Genomic DNA, 25,199 nt, shown 5'->3' on the forward strand with positions numbered 1-25,199 from the left:
CTCTCAAGCTGTGTATAAACAAAGCTAATATAAATGGAGGGCTGACTAAATACAACCTATCTGGATAATTCAGGCCCCAAGTCAATCATCTAAAAAAGATTATTTTGTTCTGCCTGGTTGGTTCACTGTATATGGAACTAAACATCTGCCATATGTACATACCTTTTCTGGTGCACTTGAGAAAATTCTGCTTGGCCCATAGAAAAGACCTCACTCCGTTTTTAATTCCTAACATCAGTTGCAGCTACCCATGGCGTTCCTGCTGTGTGTACCTGCAACTGTGATCTGGGGCCTGAAGTCTTCCAGTTATCCCAAAGGACCTTCCTCATGCCCTCAATTCCCCAACCTATCCAGCTGAGGAATAGGTTGGTCCAACAAAGAAGAGATTTTCCAACCTACCTGCTTGTTGAAATAGGATTATACTAATTCTGATAGAGAACCACATAGCCAAAGTGATTACAAAAGGGTTGTGTTTTAGCTGAAATATTTGCCAACAGATAAATACCTATATTAACAAAATGTTGCTGCACAACTTTTACTAGTAACCTGTTTCTGTGTCACTCAGTATTTAATGGAAATTGAGAAAGTATCTAACAAACAAATGGATAAAGTATTCACTTTTTTTCTAGAAGGTTCATTATTTTAAAACAAAATCAAAGCTCACCAAAATTTTAACTGGCTTCAGCACTTTTCGAGCGATGACACCAGGGGCTCTTAAACGAATGGTTTCCAAAATACACCATTTAATTAGAGGGAGTTTCTTCAAGTCGTCCTCAGACACTTTAATCTTATCTTTACCTGCAAAGAGAATTAAAAAAAAAAAGAAAAGAAAAAGGATTTAAAGAGGCCAGAAAGTGATTTTATGTAAGGTCATCAATGTAGTTTAAGAACTACCTCTGACATCAAGTGTCAATATTACTATTACCTTTGCATATCAAGTTTGGCCATTTATTATCTCTTTTTATCATTTTATTCTTACCAAGATAAAATGTGGTATAAAAAACTAAACCAGTGATGATTACTGTAGTGTAATGGATTGGTATCCAACCTTGGTTCTTACCAGTCCTGTGGCTACCAAATGTCTAAGATAGTTCCTGTCAGAAAAGAGTTCAAGTTTATTCATTTCATTATTTCTTGTCCAAATTCTCATTTCACTTAAGGAAGGAGCAATAAAAGACAGGCATCAAAAGTACAAAGTAAGGGTCTTACTTCCCTAGTGGTACAATGGCTAAGACTGTGCACTCCCAATGCAGGGGACCAGCCTTGATCCTTGGTCAGGGAACTAGATCCCACATGCCAAAACAAAGAGCTCGCATGCCGTAAGATTCCTGCAAGTAACAACTAAAGATCCTATGTGCTACAACTAAGAGCAGACACAGCCAAACAAATAAAATTGTAAAGAAAGTACAAAGTAAGAGATGTGAGACGCCACCTGACTTTCTTCTCTTATCTCTTCCTTGCTGAACTGTTTCTGTTTTTGCTTTTGTTTTTTAATCATTTAATCATACATTTCAGAGGGTACAAAAAGAATATTAAGAAAGGGGGATGGCACATGTGTGTTTCATCTGGAATTATGAGCTTCCCAAACATAGCTGCATCAAACATTCCTATTGGAAGTTGTATACCTGAACTAATATTTAGGTTGAAGGCACCTGAGTTGGCCTTTTTATGGACCGACATATGGCCAGGGCCTTTGATCAAATGAGACAATTTAATTAATGGTGTTTTAAGTAAAATGTTTACACTCTGAAAATTACTTGAAACAACTCAGCATTCCATTTTGACAGTGTATGCTGAATAAATTCAACAACATGGTAAGTTTGAATAAGTCAACTTTCACATTTGCCTCCCAACTGTACTGGGAACCAGTGCCTGGGAGTGGAATGCGGGTCTCCAGACGCATCTGTCTGACTCTAGATACGGCTTGTTCTACAGTCAGCCCATCCTGCGGGAGAGGGCTGGGTGAGTGCTGCCTGGGAAACCTTCTCAGTCAGTACATGTGGAATTCCCAAGGAGTCAGAAGCAAATGTTTTTGCTTAGCAGAGTCTGGGAACCAGGGTTTTTGTTTGAGCCCTGATTCTATTAATCCCCATAGGGGCCTCTATACACTCCACTAAACTTGACAGATTTTTGAGCACTGAGCAAGCCCCAGGAGTTGAGTCGGGCTCCACCAGGGTTACAACCATGAAGGTATTCCTGCCATGCACTCAGTCCAGGCCGTAAGAGAGGAGCACGGATAATTGGTTTCCATGCGGACAAGGAAACCATTCTGTGAGATGTAAGATATTCGAAGATAGTTAAAAGCAGGGAGGGTATTGAAATGCAGGATAACAAACTTGAGAACATCAACTTAAAAATGTAAGAGGGGATCTGAGATTCTTTCAGAATGTGCACGTGTGTGCGCTCTGTTGCTTCAGTCCTGTCTGACTCTTTGTGACACTATGGACCGTAGCCCGCCAGCCTCCTTGAGTTCAAAAAAAGAAAAAAAGAAAGACAAAGGGAAAAGAAAAGCACTGCCTAATGGCCTATATTAGAAGACTGATGTAGTCGTCTAATAAATATGGCTAATAAATATTAGCCCTGTGGTGGAAACACGAGACAAAGGGAGTATCGATGACTGTGCCAAAGGAGCCCAAGGGAACTGGGGCTGCTGGGGTCTCGAGAAAGTGAGACAGGGCTGGAGGGGATTCAAGACAAGAGGGGACCCAGCTACCTGGCAGGTGACCAGCAACCTAGTAGAAGGCTAAGGAACACTCTAGAGACACAGGTTTGATCCCTAGGTCAGGAAGATTCCCCTGGAGTAGGAAGTAGCAGCGCGCTCCAGGATTCTTGCCTCAGAAATCCACGGACAGAGTTGCCTGGTGGGCTACAGTCCATGAGGCTGCAAAGAGTCGGACACAACTGAGTGGGCATAAGCACAAGCACAAGGAGAAGACTCACCATGGGAGAAATGCCGGACGAAACTTTCAAGAACAGAAAATTCAACTTTACGTCATACGCTCGCTTTTAAGCTGCTCTGACTACTGTGCAACATTGTTCCCTTTCCTTGTCCCATATTTTCAATATTTTAATAAAGTCAGATAACACATACCATAAGTTAACACTTGAGGAAATAAAGACCTGGTGTGTCCAGGAGGCAGTGAGATTCAGAAAAGAGGCAGAACATCCAGAAAGGAAAAGACAGTGGAAGGGGAGAAATTAGGAAATGAGAGACTGAAAATCAAGAGAAGCTCTGAGAGGCACAGGCCTCGACTTCTGGCCACCTCCCCACTTCTTCCAGAGATTCCTAGAATCCTTGGAGGAGATTCAGAACAATTTCACCTTTATCTTGGAAACCAAGGTGACCCCAGCAAGAAGGGCCCTTGCCAAATGGACATTACAAATAGATCAGTGATAATCTACGATTCAGATTCTAAATCTTACTTAAAATATGACATTTCTCTTTAAAAATCTATTTAGAACCTGCCTGCCAATGCAGGAGACATAAGAGATGCAGGTTTGATCCCTAGGTGGGGAAGATCGCCTGGAGGAGAGCAACCTACTCCAGTGTTCTGGCCTGGAGAATTCCCATGGACAGAGGAGCCTGGCAGGCTACAGTCCATAGGGTCACACAGAGTCAGACATGACTGAGGCGACTTAGCATGCAATCTGCAGTTCAGATTCTAAATCTTACTTAAAATAAGAGTTTTCTCTTGAAAAATGTATCTAGAGCATCTACATTAGATAAATTCACTAAACAATCCTTCTAGTATTTTCTGTGTTTTATTTTACTGCAGGTATAGGATATAGAAAATAAAGATTTCTCTACTTAATCAAGAATAAATGACTGCCAAGGGTCAGAATTTGTGTTTAAAATCAGATCTGTGTGACTCCAAAATGACTTACCTACTTTGAGACAGGCATAATTCTGGCCTTGAAAAAGTTTGGACTCCAGTAATAGTGAAGTTTCTGACTTTCTTTTGGAGAAAAGTTTTGTTTTCTTTTTTTCTTCTGAAATATTCTTAGGAGACTAATTGAATTATAAAGTGCAAAAAATGTTTTGTATTATATAATAAACAAAAGCTTGCTCTGAATTGAAAATAATATTTAAAATCTATTATGACCTGCCATTGTAGGAGAGATGCAGACTACACTTGGAAAATAAATGTTTTAATAAGATATTTTTAGTTTCTCAAATCCCAGTGTGAGGTAGGAAAAATAAGGTAGGATTCCCAGACTAGACAAAGAAAAAGAAAGGGAGAGATGCTGTTTCCAAACAACATCTTCAGGTTAAAGATGTTTCTTATTATAACTCTTAGAAATAGCTCTGTACCCATACTGTGCATATTTCAATGCACATCTGTGGTTTGTTCTTCCAGTGTTTTGACTCTAAAATTAGAAGGCTCCACTTGGAAGAAAGCCAAGGTAATCATCAGAAGGGCTAGTACCTAATGGAGACCGGGACCAGAATAAAAGACTGCCAGGCAAGAAACCATGGGCGATTTGGGGTAAAATGTAGAAGACATCTGTTTTGTTCTCGGCACAAATGCAATAGAAGTCAAACCAATAACAGGATATTGGAAACCAAATAAAAGAAAGGATAATTCTTGAGTTCAGAGATAGCGAAGAACATTTCTAAACTGTTATGTATAGTTTTAGGATTCTGCACACATGATGACAAGCATGTTAGAATGCAGTAACTGTGATTTTTATTTGCTAAGGATGTAGAATAGATTAAAATGCTATTACTTCAACCATTTATTCACTCAGTATAAATGTGCTTTGTATCTGTTACTTCGAGCCCAAATATAGGTGCTGTAAGAGATAGGAAGAGAATCATACTAATTTTTGACTATCTAATGCCACCAACATGTTGGACCGCTTCATTTACTCTTCATCACGATCTGCCATCTATGAAGTGATCATGTGTTCAAGGAGAAGCTTGAAAGTGACAGGACAGCCTTCAAACCCATGTCTGTCTACACTGAAAGCCCTTATACTTGTTCACCGTGTCCCATCACCTCCCTGAGACGAGAAACGAATGAGAAAGACACCGTCATTGTATTAAACAAGTTTGAACACAAGGACACAAAATAATATCTGGTTACAAATAACTACAACATAAGTTTCTTAAGAGTGAATTTGAGTGTCAGTGGCGTTCATCCCTTCTTGCCTAGGGCTAAAATTTCAGCTAGGCCTGGAAGGATGAGTAGCATGTAGCCAAGCAGAGAGAAAGGAAATTAAACTCCAAAATTAATTATAAAATATACGATTTCTTAGACTTAAAAAAGGAATATGAATCAAATGGAATCACTAAAGCAGGTCCTTCTCTGAGAGATGACTCCTCTGTCTCCTTCATATTTCAGGCTCCTTCCCCCTTACACACACACGCATGCTCACTCTCTCAATAAATAAATACATAAAATAGAAAAATTCTGTTCCTATAGTCCTGAAGGACCATTACATCAAGATTTAACTAATAATTTGGGGAAAATAACACATGTTTTGAGAAAAAGGGAGAATGACAGGCATTTGCTTAGTCATTCAGATCTTTTGAGACCTAATTCTGAGGTGACTGAATCAGAAAGTGGGATTGAAAACCGACTGAGGAGGCTCCGTGCTTCCCCACAAATGAAAGACACACAGAAAGATGAAGAAAAGCAAAGCATAAGGGATGTCACTGAGGGATTTCCCTGGTGATCCAGAGGTTAAGACTTTGCGTGTCCACTGCAAGGGGCCTGGGTTTGATGATCCCTGGTCTGGGAACTAAGATCCGGAATGCTGAGCAGCTAAAACACAAAACAAAGCCCCACTGAAATTGAAAGAGTGCGTCCCTGCACATTCTACCACCTCTTTACTTTTCAAAGCAAGGATTCCCAGTTTTGACTGCTGTTCAGTGTTGTGAGGTTGTTTTCCTTCACAGAAGTTGTCTTTCAACAGCTTGTTTAAAGTGGGTACAAAAGTTCACAGAACACACTAGGATTAAAGAAAATACATGAGATAAAGGTTGAAGAAAGTAAAGAATCTGATGTAATAACCTTAAGCAATGATGCCTACCAAATTTGGTCATGAAATTTGCTCCCCAAATTTTGTAATAATTTCTCTAAAAAGCAATATCAAATAATAAAAGTTAGTGTTTTCTTTATACTGCTATTTGGGGAAACAATGTAACACCTTTGGAAAAACCCAGCATTTCTGTGACTTATCTTAAAAAGTAATGAAGCAATGATATCAATTGGTGGCAGAGGTAGAAAACTAGTTTCTTGGCATATTTCTAAGCTCCTGAAAAAAAATCAGGTTTTAGAGAAGAGACAAAGCTAAAGAGAAACAATAAATAAAGAATCTACAGTATTCCAGAGTAATACAAAACAAGTATCTTATGCCCTATCCTTTATTTCAGGAATTAAAAAAAAAATGGAATATGATACGTAATGTTCAAATATTGAATTTTAACAACTATACTTCTGTTCCAGGAATATTTTTCTTAAATTTATAAAATTGCTGTTTCCTTTGCAGAAGAAATCTGCATTCACTGGAAAAGGTTAGAACATCTCAGAAAGAATAAGAAAGGATAAAATGTCCTGAAGTAGATAATAGCATTTACAATAGGTTTTATACACCCAATGACCCTATAACATTGGTTATTTATAGGCAGTGAGAACATACTGGTTATAGATTTCTGGAAAATTTTAGTGAGATGCACATGTATACCTGTGGTGGATTCATTTTGATATTTGGCAAAACTAATACAATTATGTAAAATTTAAAAATTAAATAAAATTAAAAATAAATAAATAAATAAATAAAGATTTTATTTGGTGACTTGTCTCCCAGAAGGGGATAGCAATAAACCCTTTTCTGCACTTATTCTTATGAATGTAAAAAGAAATACTGCAAAACTTTTAATACTCTTCTCTGTCTTTAACTTTTGACATTTAATTATAATGTGTCTTGGTGTGGGTGTCTTTGATTCATCTTGTTTAGAACTCTGTGTGCTTCTTGGACTTGTCTGTGTCGTTTGCCAGGAGAGGGAAGTTTTCAGCCATTATTTCTTCAAACAGGTTTTCCATCCCTTTCTCTCTTCTCCTCTGGGGCCTCTCTAATGTAAATGTTAGTATGCTTGTAGTTGTCCCAGGGAATCTTAACCCTCATCGGTTTTTATTCATTTTTTCTTTTTGCTGTTCTCATGGGGTGATTTCCACTAACCTGTTTTCCAGATTGCTGATCCGTTCTTCTGCATCCACTAATCTGCTTCTGATTTCCTCTACTGTATTTTCTATTTCAGTTATTGAATTCTTCAGTTCTGAATGGGTCTTTTTTTATATAGTCTTTGCATGTCTCATTGAGTCCATCCCTTCCTCTCCTAACTGTGGTGACCATTCTGATGACTATCATTTTGAACACTTTATCAGGTAAATTGCTATCATCTCATTTAGTTCTTTTTCTGATGTTTTTATCTTTGGCTTTGGTTTATAAGAATTCCTTTCTCTTTTCATTTTGCCTGTGTGTCTGTTTGTATGCATTAGGTAGATCAGCTACAGCTCCTGTTCTTGAAAGAGTAGGCGTATGTAGCAGGTGTCCCGTGGGGCAATTCCTCCTGGTCACCAGAGCCAGGTGCTCTGGGGTGTCCCCTGTGTGTGCTGTGTGCATCCTCCTGCTGTGTTTGGATCACAGTTGTGCCCTGGTTGGGGCTGTGTGGCTCTATTGACTGCTATGGGCTCATGGTATGCTCCACCTCCCCAGAGGTGGACCACTCTGTACAGTTGCCCGTGCCAGCTAGGTCACATGCCAGGTGGGGCAGGGGCCACTTTGAAGGGACCAACTAAGTGGGTAGTCGAGCAGGGTGGGTCCTCAGGAGAATCTGGGGTGGTGCACACGGTGTTAGCTAGTTGATGGAGAGTGACAGAAATGTTGCTTGCCAGTCCTAGGCCAGCTAGGTGAAGGAGAGGTACCTTCAATGGCACCTGCCAATGCCCTCATCCCTGGAGAAGGTGTCCCAGCTCCCTACCCCTCCAGCATCACTCCCAAAATGACCAGTGAGCCTCCTTCAGGGTATGACCCAGGCGCCCTTCACATTTTCCCGCCTCTGTGCTTGTACTCAGAGCAAGTGAGTTTACATGTGAACCTTTCAAGAGCAGAGTCTCAGTTTTCCACAGCCCTCCAGCTCTTCCAAGTGTAAACCCCACTGGTCTTCAAAGCCAAATGTTATGCGGGCTCATCTTCCTTGTGTAGGTACGAAGGGGATCCCCAGGTGGGACTTGGAGCCCTCACTCCATAGGGGCACCTCCACAGTTGTGATCTTTCTCCCACTAGTGGGTCACGCAGTCTGGGTACGGTTTCTGTCTAGACTGCATCTTTGACCCTCCTGCCCACCTTGACACGGCATTCTGTTTACATTCCAAGGTGCAGAAAATCTGCTGTGCTAGTCTTCAGTTCATTCCCAGATAAATCGTTCCGCATGTAGTTGTCGTCTTGGTGTGTCCACAGGAGGAGCTGAGCTCAGGGTCTTCCTACTCTGCCTTCTTGAACTGGAACCGCTAAATATTTGTTCAATAGAGGGGAAAAAAGGTACTCTTTGGGTTTTATTCCTTATAAAATACTAGCTTCCTTCCTTTACTATTGTGCATGTTCATTACTGTTCAGTTCAGTCGCTCAGTCATGTCCGACTCTTTGCGACCCCATGAATTGCAGTCCGCCAGGCCTCCCTGTCCATCACCTCCCGGAGTTCACCCAAACTCATGTCCATCGAGTTGGTGAGGCCATCCAGCCATCTCATCCTCTGTCGTCCCCTTCTCCTCCTGCCCCCAATCCCTCCCAGCATCAGAGTCTTTTCCAATGAGTCAACTCTTCGCATGAGGTGGCCAAAGTATTGGAGTTTCAGCTACAGCATCAGTCCTTCCAAAGGACACCCAGGACTGATCTCCTTTAGAATGGACTGTACATGCCCATTATTATACATGTTCTGTGAGACAAAATTCTGTGAGAAAGATACAAGTTAAATTTATCTTAAAAAATCAAAAGGAAAACAGATGAGAGTAGATGAAAGATGATAAAGTCTAGGCTAGGCTGTAGAGTTACATGCTTTTTAGTTCACTGCTCTTCCCTATAAACAGACTATAAATATAGTCTCTCTAATGACTGCAGGTCTGTAGAATATTAACTCACTGCAAATGCTGATAGTTTTAGAAACTTTGACCTCGAGAATGTAAAACAAAATAGAAAAATGACTCTTTTCTAATAATATTTTTTTAGCTTTGGAAGAAAAGAATCTGAATTTGCTCTTTATTGCGGCAAAAGGTTAGCGAACAAGGGCTATGATGGTCAATTATTTGTCCTGTGGCAGTTGTATACTCTTATTACAACAGCTTTCTAATACGTTTTAAAATCTGGCTGGGAAAATATGGCCTTACTAATTCATGCTTCTAATAGTCTTTCTAATCGCATTTCTTCTTCAAAAAATATTTAAGTCACTTCATTAATTTCCTCCCCTTCCAAACCACTGGAATTCTTTTTATAATTAATTAAATATAGATTAATTTGAAAAGTGTTGGCATTTTCATGATATTAAACCTTCCCATAAAGGAACATAATATGTTTTTCTTTATTTAAGTTGTTTTGTAAATATACATATATATGTATTTTTAATGTTATTAATAGTTTCCTCTCTAAGGGTCCTACCCCAAACCAAGAGCTTTATATAAGAAAAATACCAGTTAAATTAATAGGAACAACAGAAGTAAAGTGGAAAGGGAGGCTTAAAAACAGCTTAAGCTGTTTGTGGTGGATATAGACTGGAAAAAGCAAACAAAAAGCCTAGAGATTGCCCACGGATGATGAAAATGGGCATTAGGGCTTTAGGGATTGTAGCCGGAGCCTGGAAAGTCACAGCTCCTTCAATTCTCCCCCTCCAGCCACCACCTTATTCCAGACACCTCAGTCATTCCTGAACTCCCAGGTCTGGTTCTTCTAACTTTTCCAGTGGATGTGACTTTTTGGCATTTGAAGGATTTAGGATAAATTCTTATTATCAAAAACACAGATTCCTATTGCTGGGAAAGGTGGTCTCACGCTCAGTCTTTCGACCCCAATACAAAGGTGGGCCTTAAGCCTGGAACTGTTCCTCAACGAGACACAAAGAGCCCACACAGCCTGTGCCAGGCTCGTCACCTTGTGTGGGAATACCTTTCCTTGTTTCAGGGGCAGCAAACACTCTTTTGTCTCTGCTTAATGCAAGGGCAGGATGAGGCACCTGTCCAACCCCCCGTTACATCTGCCCCGAGAGGGACGAGGACAGGGCTCCTTTCACTGCGGTGTGAGAGGGGTTTGCAGAGGCCAACTCCTCTTCATTAGCTCCAGGGAGAGACACGCTGGCCACAGGGGACCCACACCCACTGCTGAAGCTGATCTCGCTCTCTTTCTGCTCTTTGTGAGTTTAACATTGTTGTAGCCAGTGCCTGACAGCACTGTGTTATCCTCGACAACTCTGATACCAAGATGCATTGGGCAGAAATGTTTAGAGTCCTCCCCTGGGATTGCTAACTGGTGCACAGCACTCTGCTTGACACCCACTGAAAAATTATAAAACCTTTCAGAGGTAGATGCTAATCAGCAGCTTCAGTTGGATGTTCATAACTACAGACCAGGAATGAACGAAGCAGCAATAACAATGAATTGAGAAAGATGCCAAGGACGGCAGTGGTGCTTAGAACAGGTTATTAAGACAGATAGAAGATAGAGTGAAGAATCAAAAGATTGATCCCACCACTTCTTCTATTTATACACACACATATAAAAATATACCAAATCCCATGATATCATTTAAAGAAAAGATTCATGCAACTATACCAAGACAACCACATAAGATTCTCTTCTGAAAAAACAATATCCTATTTATCTTCAGAAATATTTCTTTCATATATTAAAAAGAGTATCAATTTCTCTATTACTGGAATATACAATGAAGACTGATTCATAATTATGATGGTCTTTTACAAAGAATAAAGGACATGACCTAATTTATAATAAGTAAAAGGTAGAGATATTGACAAATAAGATGACAATGGGTAGATAATAAAAGATAAAAATCAACTTTGATCTAGAAATACCTTTCTTTATAAATCCTGCATAATAATTCTAAATTTCTGGATTGTGTTCTCTGGAGAGAAGTTGACCTGGCTTGAATACCTTTATCTCATTTTCTAAAGAGGAAAAAAGGTTATCCAAATGCCTGAATAATTCTCTAAAGGAACACTCAGAGAAAAGAACGTGTCCGAATGAAAAATGTAGAGAATAAACAAAGCAGATTAACTGTGCTACACTGGAGTGAGATAGTGAAAGACTTAATAAAATGAGAAGTGCCAGATAGGACCTATCTCCAAGCTCGTAAATAATATGCAGCCATAAGAGGTATCTCTTTCCACCTACTAAAGCCAAGCAATAAATGAGGACAGAATGACTTCACACAAAATCTCCTGAGTTAGTGTCACAAGGCACACTTCAAGCATTCAAAGCAGAAAATAGTGGAGGAAATCCAGCCTCCTGGGAAATCTCTCATGGGTCAGATACTATATGTGAAATTTCACCCTGGTCTTTTTACCTGTATGAGCGGATTGGCAAGTAATGAGTTCTGAGCTCCAAAAATGATACCATCTTGGTCTTTAAGTCCAAGGAGAAAAGAAGATAACAAAATTAAACATTTGGAGCAGGTTTCCAATGAAATCTCCTGCATTAATAAACATTTTCTTAGGTAATGTACATATGTTCTTCAAGATTGATGGATGAGAAGTAGTTTGTGAACAGCTCTGTCATAATTTAATGTTTTCTGAGTTTATTCTAGGATTTTTAAAAGCTGGGCTAGCAAAGGAAAGTGAGATGTAAATGTAAAAAAATTCCTCTGTGATATGCTAGAGCTTCCAAATGTCCATATCAGATTCTTGTTGTCTGGCTAGCAGTTCTTGCCTGCAAAATCCCACAGACAGAGGAGCCTGGCAGGCTCCTGGGTCACAAAGAGTTGGACATGACTGAGCAACTAACACTTTTTTCGTAAAGCTGTCATTGAAAACAAGAAACCTGTACTCACATCACAATGTAACCTTGAGAGGAGCCTGTTATGTTTACAAGGCAGGAGTGGGTGTAGCTGTTGAATCAAACTTAGTAATCATGTAAAAAATAAATAAATAAAATAACCTTTCTCCATTCATAACTCCACTGGAGTGGCCTTAGCTTCTGCTACATGATCTCTTTCTTCAATATTTTGGTCGATGTGTGGCATAAAGGCCAAGACTCTATCGTAGACACAACCTTGGCTATCAGCCATTAAGTCCTAGCAGGCTGCAAAGCGGTGATGAGAATAAGCTTCTTTAGTTAGCTGGAGGGACTCAGGTCTTTGATATACCATGATGGAATCCTCCAAGAATGTTGTTCTAGGTTAGACAAGATACTGGGACACATCCAAGCAGATAAAAATTGCACACATGTTATAGTATGGGTAAGAGGTGACTGCAGAGAAGACCTCAAGAATAAATGTAAATGTTTCAATGCTATGAGGTAAAATTGATGAATTAGTTACAATGATGCAAATGACATCAAATTTGCCCAGAACATCACCATAGGCCCTGAGCCTCATTTGTCCCTCTGCTAGTTTTTATGCTTGTTTATAAATATGAGAGACAATCCTTTCTCACCAGTACATGATGAGTGTGGCCACTGAGTCAGTGTCACCAGCTAATAGCATCTGGTCACTTGATAGTGTTGGTCTGTCCCCAGGCAGAACTGCTGCTAAATCAGGACTCAGTGGTGTCAAGAAATGTTATTGGTTGGCTCTGAGTAACTTTTCTCTTTTATCCAAAGTCACATAATTACTAAGTGACAGGGTAGAAAGGCATGAATCAAATTTTCAAACAAAAATTATAATCCAATGAAAATTTTGTACTGTGTCTTTTATGATCCACAAATCATGATTCTTATGTAAGACAAAAAAACAATTCCTGATGTTTTATGGAATTATTTCTATGCAGGTGTATTTCTGTTAATTAACCTGATTTATTTTAAATTAACAGAAAAAAATTTACTATTTTTTCCCCTCAACTAAATGTGCATTACAACTGAATGGCCACCAAGAAACAAAAACAAAACACACAGGCAAAAAAAATCACAAAAAACAAACCAGTGTGCTGTGTATGCTGCTGCTGCTGCTGCTAAGTCGCTTCAGTTGTGTCCGACTCTGTGTGACTCCAGAGACGGCAGCCCACCAGGCTCCCCCGTCCCTGGGATTCTCCAGGCAAGAACACTGGAGTGGGTTGCCATTTCCTTCTCCAATGCACAAAAGTGAAAAGTGAAAGTGAAGTCGCTCAGTCGTGTCCGACCCTCAGCGACCCCATGGACTGCAGCCTACCAGGCTCCTCCGTCCATGGGATTTTCCAGGCAAAGTACTGGAGTGGGGTGCCATTGCCTTCTCCGCTGTGTATGCTACCCTAAATCAAAACAAGTAGGTGAGAAGGGTCAAATGCAACCAGGTAACAATTTAAGTGCATTTTTATTTGTTATTGTTTGTTTTTAAGATGGAATGACCTTCTGCTCTTGGGCAGACACTCACAGTGGGAATCCTAAATTAGAAAAGAAAACTGCTTGAAAACACAGTCTAAACAGGACCCAAAGTGAATGTCTGCAAGGATTTTGTGAGAATGCAGTGAGGCCACACCTGCAATATCTAACTCTAACAGGCTTCTCTTCCAGATATGTGCTAACTCCTAACCATCTGTAAGTCCTTGCTCAAATCTCACCTTTCCGGGAAGGTCAGCTCTGATCCAACTATTTAATGCTACCACCTCCTTCTGGGCTTCTCTGATAGTTCATTTGGTAAAGAATCTACCTGCAATCTAGGAGACCCAGGTTCCATTCCTGGGTTGGGAAGATCCACTGGAGAAGGGATAGGCTACCCACTCCAGTATTCTTGGACTTTCCTTGTGGCTCAGCTGGTAAAGAATCTGTCTGCAATGCAGGAGACCTGGGCTCGATCCCTGGGTAGGGAAGATCCCCTGGAGAAGGGAAAGGCTACCCACTCTAGTATTCTGGCCTGGAGAATTCCATGGACTGTATAGTCCATGGGGTCGCAAAGAGTCAGACATGACTGAGCCACTTTCACTTTTCTCCAATTCTGGCACTCCTGATCATCCCTAATCTGCTGTTTTCTTTTTCACATAGCATTTAACAATATCAAATATTTTTAAGAGTTTACTTCTGTGAACAAACAAGGAAAAATAACAAGTGGCAATAAAAAAAAAAAAAAGACTCTGAACAGAGAGGAGAATCTGATTTCCAGGGTTACCACAGTATATTATTTTAAATGCCCAATTCTCAACAAAAAATTGCAAGACACATGACAAAAATATGAAATGTGATGTGTAACAAGCATACATAGACCATACGGGGAAAAAGCAATCAGCAGAAACTATTCCTGAAGAAACTCAAATATTGGACTTACTAAGGAAAGTTGTTCAATCTGATATTTTAAATATATTCAAAGAATTAAAGAAATTGTGTGTAAAGAACTAGAGAATATCGGTAAGGAGAGACAAAAGGTTAAATAACAAAGATTGAAACAAATAATGAAATAGAGAATAGAAAATCAATAGTAAAAATAAGATCAAATCAACAAAACTGTCAGTTAGCTCTCAAAAAAAAAAAAAAAAAATTGACAACCTTTTAGCTACACTGACCATGAAAACAGAAAGAGGGCACAGATTACTAAAACCATGGATGAGGGAGATATTTTCCTAGAGAACTTACAGATATAAAGAAGATTATGGGGAAAACCATGAACTATTGTATGCCAACAAGTTAAATGACCTACATGAAATAGACAAATTCCTAAGAAGACACAAACTCCAAGAAGAATAATACAGTTCTCACTTCAGCAACACATGTACTAAAATTGCAAAGATACAGAGAAGATTAACATGGCTCCTGTGTAAGGATGAAACTAAAATTTGCAAAGTATCCCATATTGTTGTGCTGGTGTAACATACAGCATGATAACTATAGCTAACAATACTGTTTTATATATTTGATACTTACTTAAGTTGGTCTTTAAAAGTTCTCATCATAAGAATATACATGTGGTGATGGAATTAACTAAATTTATTGTGGTAACCAATTCACTATATATATATATGGCTTCCCTTATAGCTCAGTTGGTAAAGAATCTGCCTGCAGAGCAGGAGACTCGGTTCAATCCCTGGGTCAGGAAGATCCCCTGGAGAGGGAAATGGCAACCCACTCCAGTACCCTTGCCTGGAGAATCTCAAGGACAGAGGAGCCTGGTGGGCTGCAGTCCATGGGGTCGCAAAGAGTTAGGCATGACTGAGCAACTAACTGAGTTAGGCATGACTGAGCAGTATGAAAAGGCAAAAATGATAGGATAGTGAAAGGGGAACTCCCTGGGTTGGTAGGTACCCAATATGCTACTGGAGATCAGTGGAGAAATAACTCCAGAAAGAATGAAGGGATGGAGCCAAAGGAAAAACAACACCCAGTTGCAGATGTGACTGGTGATAGAAGCAAGGTCCAATGCTGTAAAGAACAATATGGCATAGGAACCTGGAATGTTACATCCATGAATCAAGGCAAATTGGAAGTGGTCAAACAGCAGATGGCAAGAGTGAACATCGACATTTTAGGAATCAGCAAACTAAAATGGACTGGAATGGGCAAATTTAACTCAGATGATGATTATATCTACTACTGTGGGCAAGAATCCCTTAGCAGAAATGGTGTAGCTGTCATAGTCAACAAAAAAGACTGAAATGCAGTACTTGGATGCAGTCTCAAAAATGAGAGAATGATCTCCGTTTCCAAGGCAAACATTCAATACCACAGTAATCCAAGTCTATGCCCCAACCACTAATGCTGAAGAAGCTGAAGTTGAACAGTTCTATGAAGACCTACAAGACCTTCTAGAACTAACATCCAAAAAAGATGTCCTTTTCATTATAGGGGACTAGAATGCAAAAGTAGGAAGTCAGGAGATACCTGGAGTAATAGGCAAATATGGCCTTGGAGTACAAAATGGAGCAGGTCAAAAGCTAACAGAGTTTTGCCAAGAGAATGCACTGGTCATAGCAAACACCCTCTTCTAACAACACAAGAGAAGACTCTACACATGGACATTACCAGACGGTCAATACTGAAATCAGACTGATTATATTCTTTGCAGTCAAAAATGGAGAAGCTCTATGCAATCAGCAAAAAAAAGACTGGGAGCTGACTGTGGCTCATAGCATGAACTCTTTATTGCCAAATTCAGACTTAAATTGAAGTAGGGAAAACCACTAGACCATTCAGGTATGACCTAAATCAAATCCCTTATGATGACACAGTGAAAGTGAGAAATAGATTGAAGGGATTAGATCTGATAGACAGAGTGCCTGATGAACTATGTATGGAGGTTCATGACATTGTACAGGAGGCGGGGATCAAGACCATCCCCAAGAAAAAGAAATGCAAAAAGGCAAAATGGTTGTCTGAGGAGGACTTACAAATAGCTAAGAAAGGAAGAGAAGCTAAAGGCAAAGGAGAAAAGTAAAGATATACCCATTTGAATGCAGAGTTCCAAAGAATAGCAAGGAGAGATAAGAAAGCCTTCCTCAGTGATCAATGCAAAGAAATAGAGGAAAACAACAGAATGGGAAAGACTAGAGATCTCTTCAAGAAAATTAGAGATACCAAGGGAACATTCCATGCAAAGATGGGATCAATAAAGGACAGAAATAGTATCAACCTAACAGAACCAGAAGATATTAAGAAGAGGAGGCAAGAATACACAGAAAGAAAGAAAGTGAAGTCGCTAGTCGTGTCCAACTCTTTGTGACCCCGTGGGATTCTCCAGGCAAGAATACTGGAGTGGGTTGCCATTTCCTTCTCCAAAGAACTATACAAAAAATAACTTCATGACCCAGATAACCACAGTGGTGTGATCACACAACTAGAGCCAGACATCCTGGAATGCGAAGTCAAGTGGGCCTTAGGAAGCATCACTACGAACAAAGCTAGTGGAGGTGATGGAATTCCAGTTCATCTATTTCAAATCCTGAAAGATGCTGCTGTTAAAGTGCTGCACTCAATATGCCAGCAAATTTGGAAAACTCAGCAGTGGCCACAGGACTGGAAAAGGTCAGTTTTCATTCCAATCCCAAAGAAAGGCAATGCCAAAGAATATTCAAACTACCACACAATTACACTCATCTTACATGCTAGCAAAGTAATGCTCAAAATTCTCCAAGCCAGGCTTCAACAGTATGTGAACTGTGAACTTCCAGATGTTCAAACTGGATTTAGAAAAGGCAGGGGAACCAGAAATCAAATTGTCATCAAAAAAGCTAGAGAGTTCCAGAAAAACATCTACTTCTGCTTTATTGACTATGCCAAAGCCTTTGACTGTGTGGATCACAACAAACTGGAAAATTCTTCAAGAGGTGGAAATACCAGGCCACTTGACCTGCCTCCTGAGAAATCTGTATGCAGGTCAAGAAGCAACAGTTAGAACTGGACATGGAACAACACATTGGTTTCAAATTGGGAAAGGAGTACGTCAAGGCTGTATATTGTCACCCTGCTTATTTAACTTGTACGCAGAGTGTGTGTGTTAGTTACTCAGTTGTGGCCAACTCTTTGAGACCCCATGGACGATAGCCCACCAGGCTTCTCTATCCATGGAATTTTCCAGGCAAGGATACTGGAGTGGGTTGCCATTTCCTTCTCCAGGGGATCAAACCAGGGATCAAACCCCGGTCTTCTGCATTGCAGGCGGATGCTTTACCCACTAAACTACTAGCAGAGTACATCATGAGAAACGCTGGGCTGGATGAAGTACAAGCTGGAATCAAGACTGTCGGGAGAGATATCAATAATCTCAGATATGCAGATGGCACCACCCTTATGGCAGAAAGTGAAGAGGAACTAAAAAGCCTGTTGATGCAAGTGAAAGAGGAGAGTGAAAAAGTTGGCTTAAAACTCAACATTCAAAAAAGTAAGATCATGGCATCTGGTCCCATCACTTCATGGCAAGTAGATGGGGAAACAATGGAAACAGTGACAGACTTTATTTTCTTGGGCTCCAAAATCACTGCAGATGGTGATTACAGCCATGAAATTAAAAGATGCTTACTCCTTGGAAGAAAAGCTATGACAAACCTAGACAGCATATTAAAAAGCAGAGACATTACTTTGCCAACAGAGGTCCATCTAGTCAAGGCTTTGGTTTTTCCAGTAGTCATGTATGGATGTGAGAATTGGACTATAAAGAAAGCTGAGCGCCGAAGAATTGATGCTTTTGAACTGTAGTGTTGGAGAAGACCCTTGAGAGTTCCTTGGACTGCAAGGAGATCCAACCAGTCCATCCTAAAGGAAATCTGTCCTGAATATTTATTGGAAGGACTAATGCTGAAGCTGAAACTCTAATACTTTGGCCACCCAGTGTGAACGACTGACTCATTGGAAAAGACCCTGATGCTGGGAAAGATTGAAGGTGGGAGGAGAAGGGGATGGCAGAGGATGAGATGATTGTATGGCATCACCAACTTGATGGACATGAGTTTGAGTAAGCTCCGGGAGTTGGTGATGGACAGGGAATCCTGGCATGCTGCAGTCCATGGGGTCGCAAAGAGTCAGACATTACTGAGCAACTGAACTGAACTGATTCTGATAGGAAAACTAGACAAAGATATCACAAGAAAGAAAACTATAAATCAGTATATCTTATTAATAAAGACGTAAAATTCCTCAACAAAATACTAACAGACTGAATCCAGCAACATATATAAAAATCATATGTTTTATGTGAATTATACACCATGACTAAAGATTTATCTCAGGAAGGCAAGAAGGTTGAAACATGAAAATCAGCTAATTTAAAACATCATGATACAAAATATAACATTATACCGAATGAAAGAAGCCAGACATAAAGGACCAGCTATTTAATAGCAGCTTTACCCTAAGACTTATTATATAAGAAAGTTGGGGAAAATGTCTGAGATGGGCTCTAGTAGTGAGGCTAGTGAGATTCTGAGTTGGAAATTCACAAAAGCATAAAAATGGGAGAAATGTCATGCTGTGTCAGGTTATTTCATCCACTTTTAACATTCTTCCTTGACAGAATCCTTTGTTTGGGCATATGGGTATCTCCCCTGATAGTAACTTCCAAAGATCTGTGGCTTCCTCTCCCATTATCTAAATTCTTGAACTGCTATATCATATTCATGAATTGACATGAACTGATTCTGCATAAGCATGGCAAAAAATGTTTGATACATTATCGACTAATTTCAATTCTACAAGAGTCTTATAAACTGAAAGCACTGACACAATATAGCTAGTACACTGATACCTATTTGAAGATTTTTTTTTCTGTTAGAGGGGAATGTGTTCATGCTAAGTTACTTCAGTCTTGTCCAATTCTGTGTGACCATATGGATTGTAGCCCACCAGGCTCGGCTGTCCATGGGTATTCTCCAGGCAAGAATACTGGAGTGGATTGCCATGCCCTGCTCCAGGGGATCTTCCCAACCCAGGGATTGAACCTGCATCTCTCACATCTCCTACATTGGCAGGAGGGTTCTTTACCGCTAGCGCCCGCTGGGAAGCCTGTTAGAGGAGAATAAAGTGAAGTGAAAGTGAAAGTGAAGTCGCTCAGTCATGTCCGACTCTTTGCAACCCCGTGGACTGTAGCCCAGCAGGCTCCTCCGTCCATGGGATTCTCCAGGCAAGAATACTGGAGTGGATTGCCATTTCCTTCTCCAGGGGATCTTCCCGACCCAGGGATAGAACCCAGGTCTCCCACATTTTGGTCAGATGTTTTAACCTCTAAGCCACCAGGGAAGCACAGGTTCTAAAACAGGAATATAGAAAAAGACAAAAGATTTTTGTCTTTCTCCTTTAGAACTGCCTTTTAGAGTTCAAGATTCAAATGCAGTAAAAATTTTGATAAACATTATGCTTCTACTGTGGCCTTTGGGTCAGGCAGACTTCTTATATTATTCCAACCACTACTCATACTACCTTTCTATTTCTGAAAGACCAGGATTTTGGAGAACACTGAGTCAGGAAAAGACTCTGGTAAGATAAAGGAGAGTATGTGATGACCAAGGATGCATTTCCTTTGTCATCTATAGACACGCAGGCACGCACATTTCCCTTAGCTTTGCAGATATAAGGTCCATAAACGCAAGTCATCTTGTCTTACATCCACCACTCTAATAATTCCAGAATCTAACTGTTAGCATTGTCAGGACTCAATGATTCTAATGCTCATCACTTCCACGAAATATGACCTAGCAGTGGCCGATTCACACTCAAATCTCAGAGGCAATACGGCTTCCATATCCATGTTGGCCAAGCCAATTTGATTTTTGGCTTAACTTGAAAGGAAGTAGTCAAAATAAGTTTAAGAATCCAAATAAAATATTTTCAGCAATCACGAAGGGGAGAAGGGAATAACTTAATTGTCATCACACCACTTTGCCCTATTATTTTGTGTTCTTCTAAGAGACCATGTCATTTTTTGTTTCTTTTTCACATCAGAATACATAATTTGACATATTAAAGTTTTTTGGTTTTTTTTTTTGGTAAATCCACTCTCAAACCGGTAAAATAACGCTGAATAAACAAGGACTGGAATTTTCTCCATTCAAGCTTCTGTTTTTTTTTAAAACAGATGACAACTGATGAGCTCAAATCTGAACTAAAATGGCAAAGGAGAAATCTCTACCTGCAGTTCAAAGCCACAAAACCTTTAAAAATTATAACATTTTAAAAGTTCCTTTGGAACTATCATCCATATCCCATTAGTACTGTTAAGTAGCATAAAGAATATGCACCATATTACTTTTATAAAATCTGGAAAATCCTGAATTCCAAAACTATGGACTTGGAGTTCAGTCGAGGCAATGGGCCAGGAGATTAGAAGAAAAGCCCTGTGTATTACACTTGTGTTTAATCAGGAAAGTTGGGCAAATTATAATCTCTCTGTTTCATTATTTGGAAACAAGGGAGTTGGTCCAGATGAATTCTAAAATCCTTGACAGTAATTAAATTCTAAGATTCTACCTGATCAATTTATATTTTGAAACATATAAATTATGTTCAATTTGGATTATTTTGAAATTCTATTAAATTATGGGCATTTAACTTTGCCCAGAATGTGTGACAAGCACACATTATTAGATGTAACTGCAATTATGCAATTTAATTCAGTGTTAGTACCTGCTGTGCCAAACACAGATGATATGCCTTCCATAATGGTCCTGTGGATATTGGGATGAGAGAGGACAAATGCAAATGTCCAAAATGCAACCTTAAAAAGAAAAACATGTGTCAAAAAATATAACCTTTGAAGGTGAACAAAAGAATACATAGGATTAGCCACAAACAGTTAAAATATTGAAGTTAAACTTAAAAACGTTAGTAAACAGTATCTTTGAAAACAACTAGATGTTACGAACAAAGAGATGTTATATATCTCTGAGGAGTTAACTTTACAATTTTATTCTGCCACTACAGTTTTACTATATTGTTTATACAGAGTAAACTATCTTCACTACAAAAAAAAAAGGGAAAATCAGGATTTTTATTTTACTAATATACAATATAAAATATTATACCAGCACATATTAGAATTTCAGAAACAAGTTATGACACTTAAGCAAGTTAGTCCAAAACAAAGACATTTTTAAAGATTCAGTCTCTTTGAAATACAAATAAATTAGCAAATCATATACTCTGCAAATGAAATATGGTAATTTTAAATAAGCCTCAGAAACTATATCTAAAATCTCATAAACTCAATACCAAAAATAGGGTTCTTTCACACCCTATTGAGCAAGGATGCTTGCAAGTTTATAGAGTATTATTGAATACAGTATGTTTGCAAGTTCTTGCTCTAGGCCAAACAAAATTATTTCACATCTTTCCTCATTGTGGTATTAGAAAATAGCACAACCAAGAAAATACCACCAACCAATAAAATTATACTGCTAAACATCAAAGACATACAGATGGCTAACAAGTGCATGAACAAGATGCTCAACATTACTAATTACTAGAGAAATGTACATCAAAACCACAATGACACATCCCCTCACACTGGTCAGAATGACTGTCATCAAAAAGCCTACAAATAACAAATGCTGGAGAGGATGTGGAGGAAATGAAACCCTTGTACACTGCTGCTGGGAATGTAAACTGGTGCGGCCACTATGGAAAACAGTATGGAGGTTGCTTACAAAACTAAAACTAGAACTACCATATGAGCCAAAAATTTCATTCCTGGGTATACATCCAGAAAATATGAAAACACTAATTCAAAAAAGTACATGTACCCCAGTGTTGATAGCAGCATCATTTACTATAGCCAAGATATAGAAGCAACCCAATCACCCATTAACAGATGATTGGATTAAGAAGATGTAGTATATATACACAATAGAATATTACTCAGCCATAAAAAGAATGAAACACTGCTATTTGCAGCAACATGGATGGGCCTAGAGAATAGTGTGCTTATGAAATAAGTCAGACAGAGAAAGGCAAATACTGTATGATATCACCTATATGTAGAATCTAAAAAAAAAAAAAAAAATACAAATAAATGTACAGGAAAAACAGAAACATACTCATAGACATAGAAAACAAAATTGTGGCTAACAAAGGGAGAGAGAAGGCAGAAGGACAAATTAGGGGTATGGAATTAAGAGATAAAAATTACTAAGATAGATAAGAAACAGGATGCCCTGGACAGCGCAGGAAGTTATACCCATTACCTTGCAATAACATATCATGAAGCATAGCTGAAAAAAGACTGAATCACTATGCTGTACACCTAAAACTATACACAGTATAGTAAATAAACTACTGGAGTGGGTTGCCAAGACCTCCTCCAGGGGATCTTCCCTACCAGAGATTGAACCCACATCTCCGGCGTCTCCTGCACTGCAGGCAGATTTTCATCCACTGAGCGACCTGGGAAGCCCCAAATAAACTACAATCTAATTGAAAAAAATTTTTTTTTCCCCTTAGTTCAGGTAGATGTTTTTGCTTCTATTTTAGACTACACATTAAAGAAAACATACCAAACCATTAAAAGAAGCTTTGGTTTCCCTCTCATCCTTTTTTTTTTTTTTTTTTTGTAAACACATATTGTGAAAGAATTCATCTAGGAAAACCAATCCTGAAAAGACTCAGATGTCTAACACTTTGTGTCATTCAAGCCTTTTTGTCCGTCCTGAGAGAATGCTAAGCGTCTTTAAATGATCCCAATGCTCCCCTCTGTGGTCAGAAGAGGAAGAGCAAGCAACTGAAAGGAAGTGCTTGTGTTCAATTGCTCAGTAGCATCCAATTCTTTGCAAGCCCCTGGTCTGCAGCCTGCCAGGCTCCTCTGTCCATGGGGATTCTCCAAGCAAGAATACTGGAGTGGGTTGCCATGCCCTCCTCCAGAGGATCTTCCCAACCCAGGGATCAAACTCAAGTCTCCTGCATTGCAGGCAGATTCTTTACTGAATGAGCCACCAGGGAAGTGCCTGGACAAAACCAAATTCCATCCTACTCATTGCTGTCCCCTTTGTGACAGTAGACTGATACCGTGGGGATAAATACAGTGCTGTTTACATATGCAAGTGAACGGAGAACTGAGGCCTCTACAAGCCCAAGACCCACTCACTCTGTGTGGTGCATTCGGATTAGGACACACTTACCCAAGATATCAACTAGTTCATTTTTAGAGGAAACATGCTCAGTGAGCTCTAATCACCTTCTCCCGACATGGGCCCTTTCTACATTATCTATAGGGGAAGTGCTGAATTACTGGAATTACTGGACTTAATTAATAGCCACTCCATACTCAATCCGTTTTTTTTTTAATTTATTGTATTGAAGTAAAATTGATTTATAATGTTGAATTAATTTCTGCTGTACAGCAAAGTATTTTAGTTGTATATATTTGTACATATATGTATACACGTGGGTGTGCGCATGCTCAGCTGCTGCAGTTGTGACTTCATGGACTGTAGCCCACCAGGCTCCTCTGTTCACGGGATTCTCCCAGGCAAGAATACTGGAGTGGGTTGCCATTTCCTCCTCCAGGGGATCTTCCCAACCCAGGGATTGAACCTGTGTCTCTTGTGTCTCCTGCTTGGCAGGTGGATTCTTTAACACTGATCAACCTGGGAAGCATGTATACATGTATATACAACTAAATCACTTTGCCATACAGCAGAAATTAATACAATATTACATATATTTTCATATTTCTTCCATTAAGGTTTATACAGGATATTGAATATAGTTCCCTATGCTATACAGTAGGACTTGTTAATTAAAGACTCAGAGTTCAAGTGCAGGAAAAATATATCTTAGTGATACTGCATAGATTTTCAGATATACAAAAGAGGGGTTTAAAGTTTTATGTGGTTAATTACAGTTTTAGAGATTGACTAAAATTGGCTATTACTTATTTTTAAAGCAAACTCAAGGAATTCAGTTAAACTATAAATGGTTGTACAGTGGTGTTAGTTACTGTGTTTGATGCCTCTTTTCTTAACAGATTTTCTTCTAAAAATCTATATTATATTCTACATAAAATCTTTTAAATTAAAAAAATCACGCTTTTAAACAGAAAGGGACAGAGAAGAGCAATGATGCATAAGAAGTTTATACACATGACTGAATCAACAAATAAGAATACGTGACCTTGGGATTGTTGTGCACCACATTTGGCAAAAGAGTTCAAAACTTCTCCCAAAAATACCAGTTCATGTTTTGTCAGAGGGGTCATATCCATGGTGAGGGCTAGGGAAAAAGAAGAAGGACCACTGGACTCACTGAGCTTCAGAAGCAGCCACCAAAATGCCTCTCCATCATCTTGAAAAGGTAAGAACATAGGAAAGAAGAGATGGGGAGGAAAGCTCTGCCCGTTGAGTCAGGGACAAGATGAACTGAGAGTGTTTTTCAGCCTCATTTGTTCTTCCGTTCAGAACTAGATTTACTAGGGGGCGTCCCCGCTTATCCAGTGGCTAAGACTCTGAGCTCCCGATGCCACGGGCCCAGGTTGGATCCCTGGTCAGGGAACTAGATCTCATATTCCACAACTGAGAGTTCGCACGCTGCAGCTAAGGATTCCACATGGCATGACCAAGACCAAAGATCCTGTGTGCCACAGCTCAGACCCAGCA

General features: G+C 39.5%; 1 protein-coding gene and 1 non-coding gene across 4 annotated transcripts in view; one reads left to right on the plus strand and one right to left on the minus strand.

Moving 5' to 3' along the window:
• Positions 1 to 25,199, minus strand: part of LOC113881982 (24-hydroxycholesterol 7-alpha-hydroxylase) — a 118,917-nt gene that overhangs the window by 66,817 nt on the left and 26,901 nt on the right. For all 3 annotated transcript variants that reach the window (XM_027525110.1, XM_027525109.1, XM_027525111.1), the window contains 2 exons: positions 21,238 to 21,328; positions 665 to 798 (listed from right to left, as the gene is read on the minus strand). In XM_027525110.1, coding sequence (XP_027380911.1) covers positions 665 to 798; positions 21,238 to 21,328 — 225 coding nt within the window. The remainder of the gene's footprint in view (positions 1 to 664; positions 799 to 21,237; positions 21,329 to 25,199) is intronic.
• Positions 14,882 to 14,988, plus strand: LOC113882310. The gene has a single exon (XR_003508328.1). It is a non-coding gene; the product is annotated as a U6 spliceosomal RNA (small nuclear RNA).

Source organism: Bos indicus x Bos taurus, chromosome 23, assembly GCF_003369695.1.
Source record: "Bos indicus x Bos taurus breed Angus x Brahman F1 hybrid chromosome 23, Bos_hybrid_MaternalHap_v2.0, whole genome shotgun sequence".
Classification (NCBI taxonomy): Eukaryota; Metazoa; Chordata; class Mammalia; order Artiodactyla; family Bovidae; genus Bos; species Bos indicus x Bos taurus.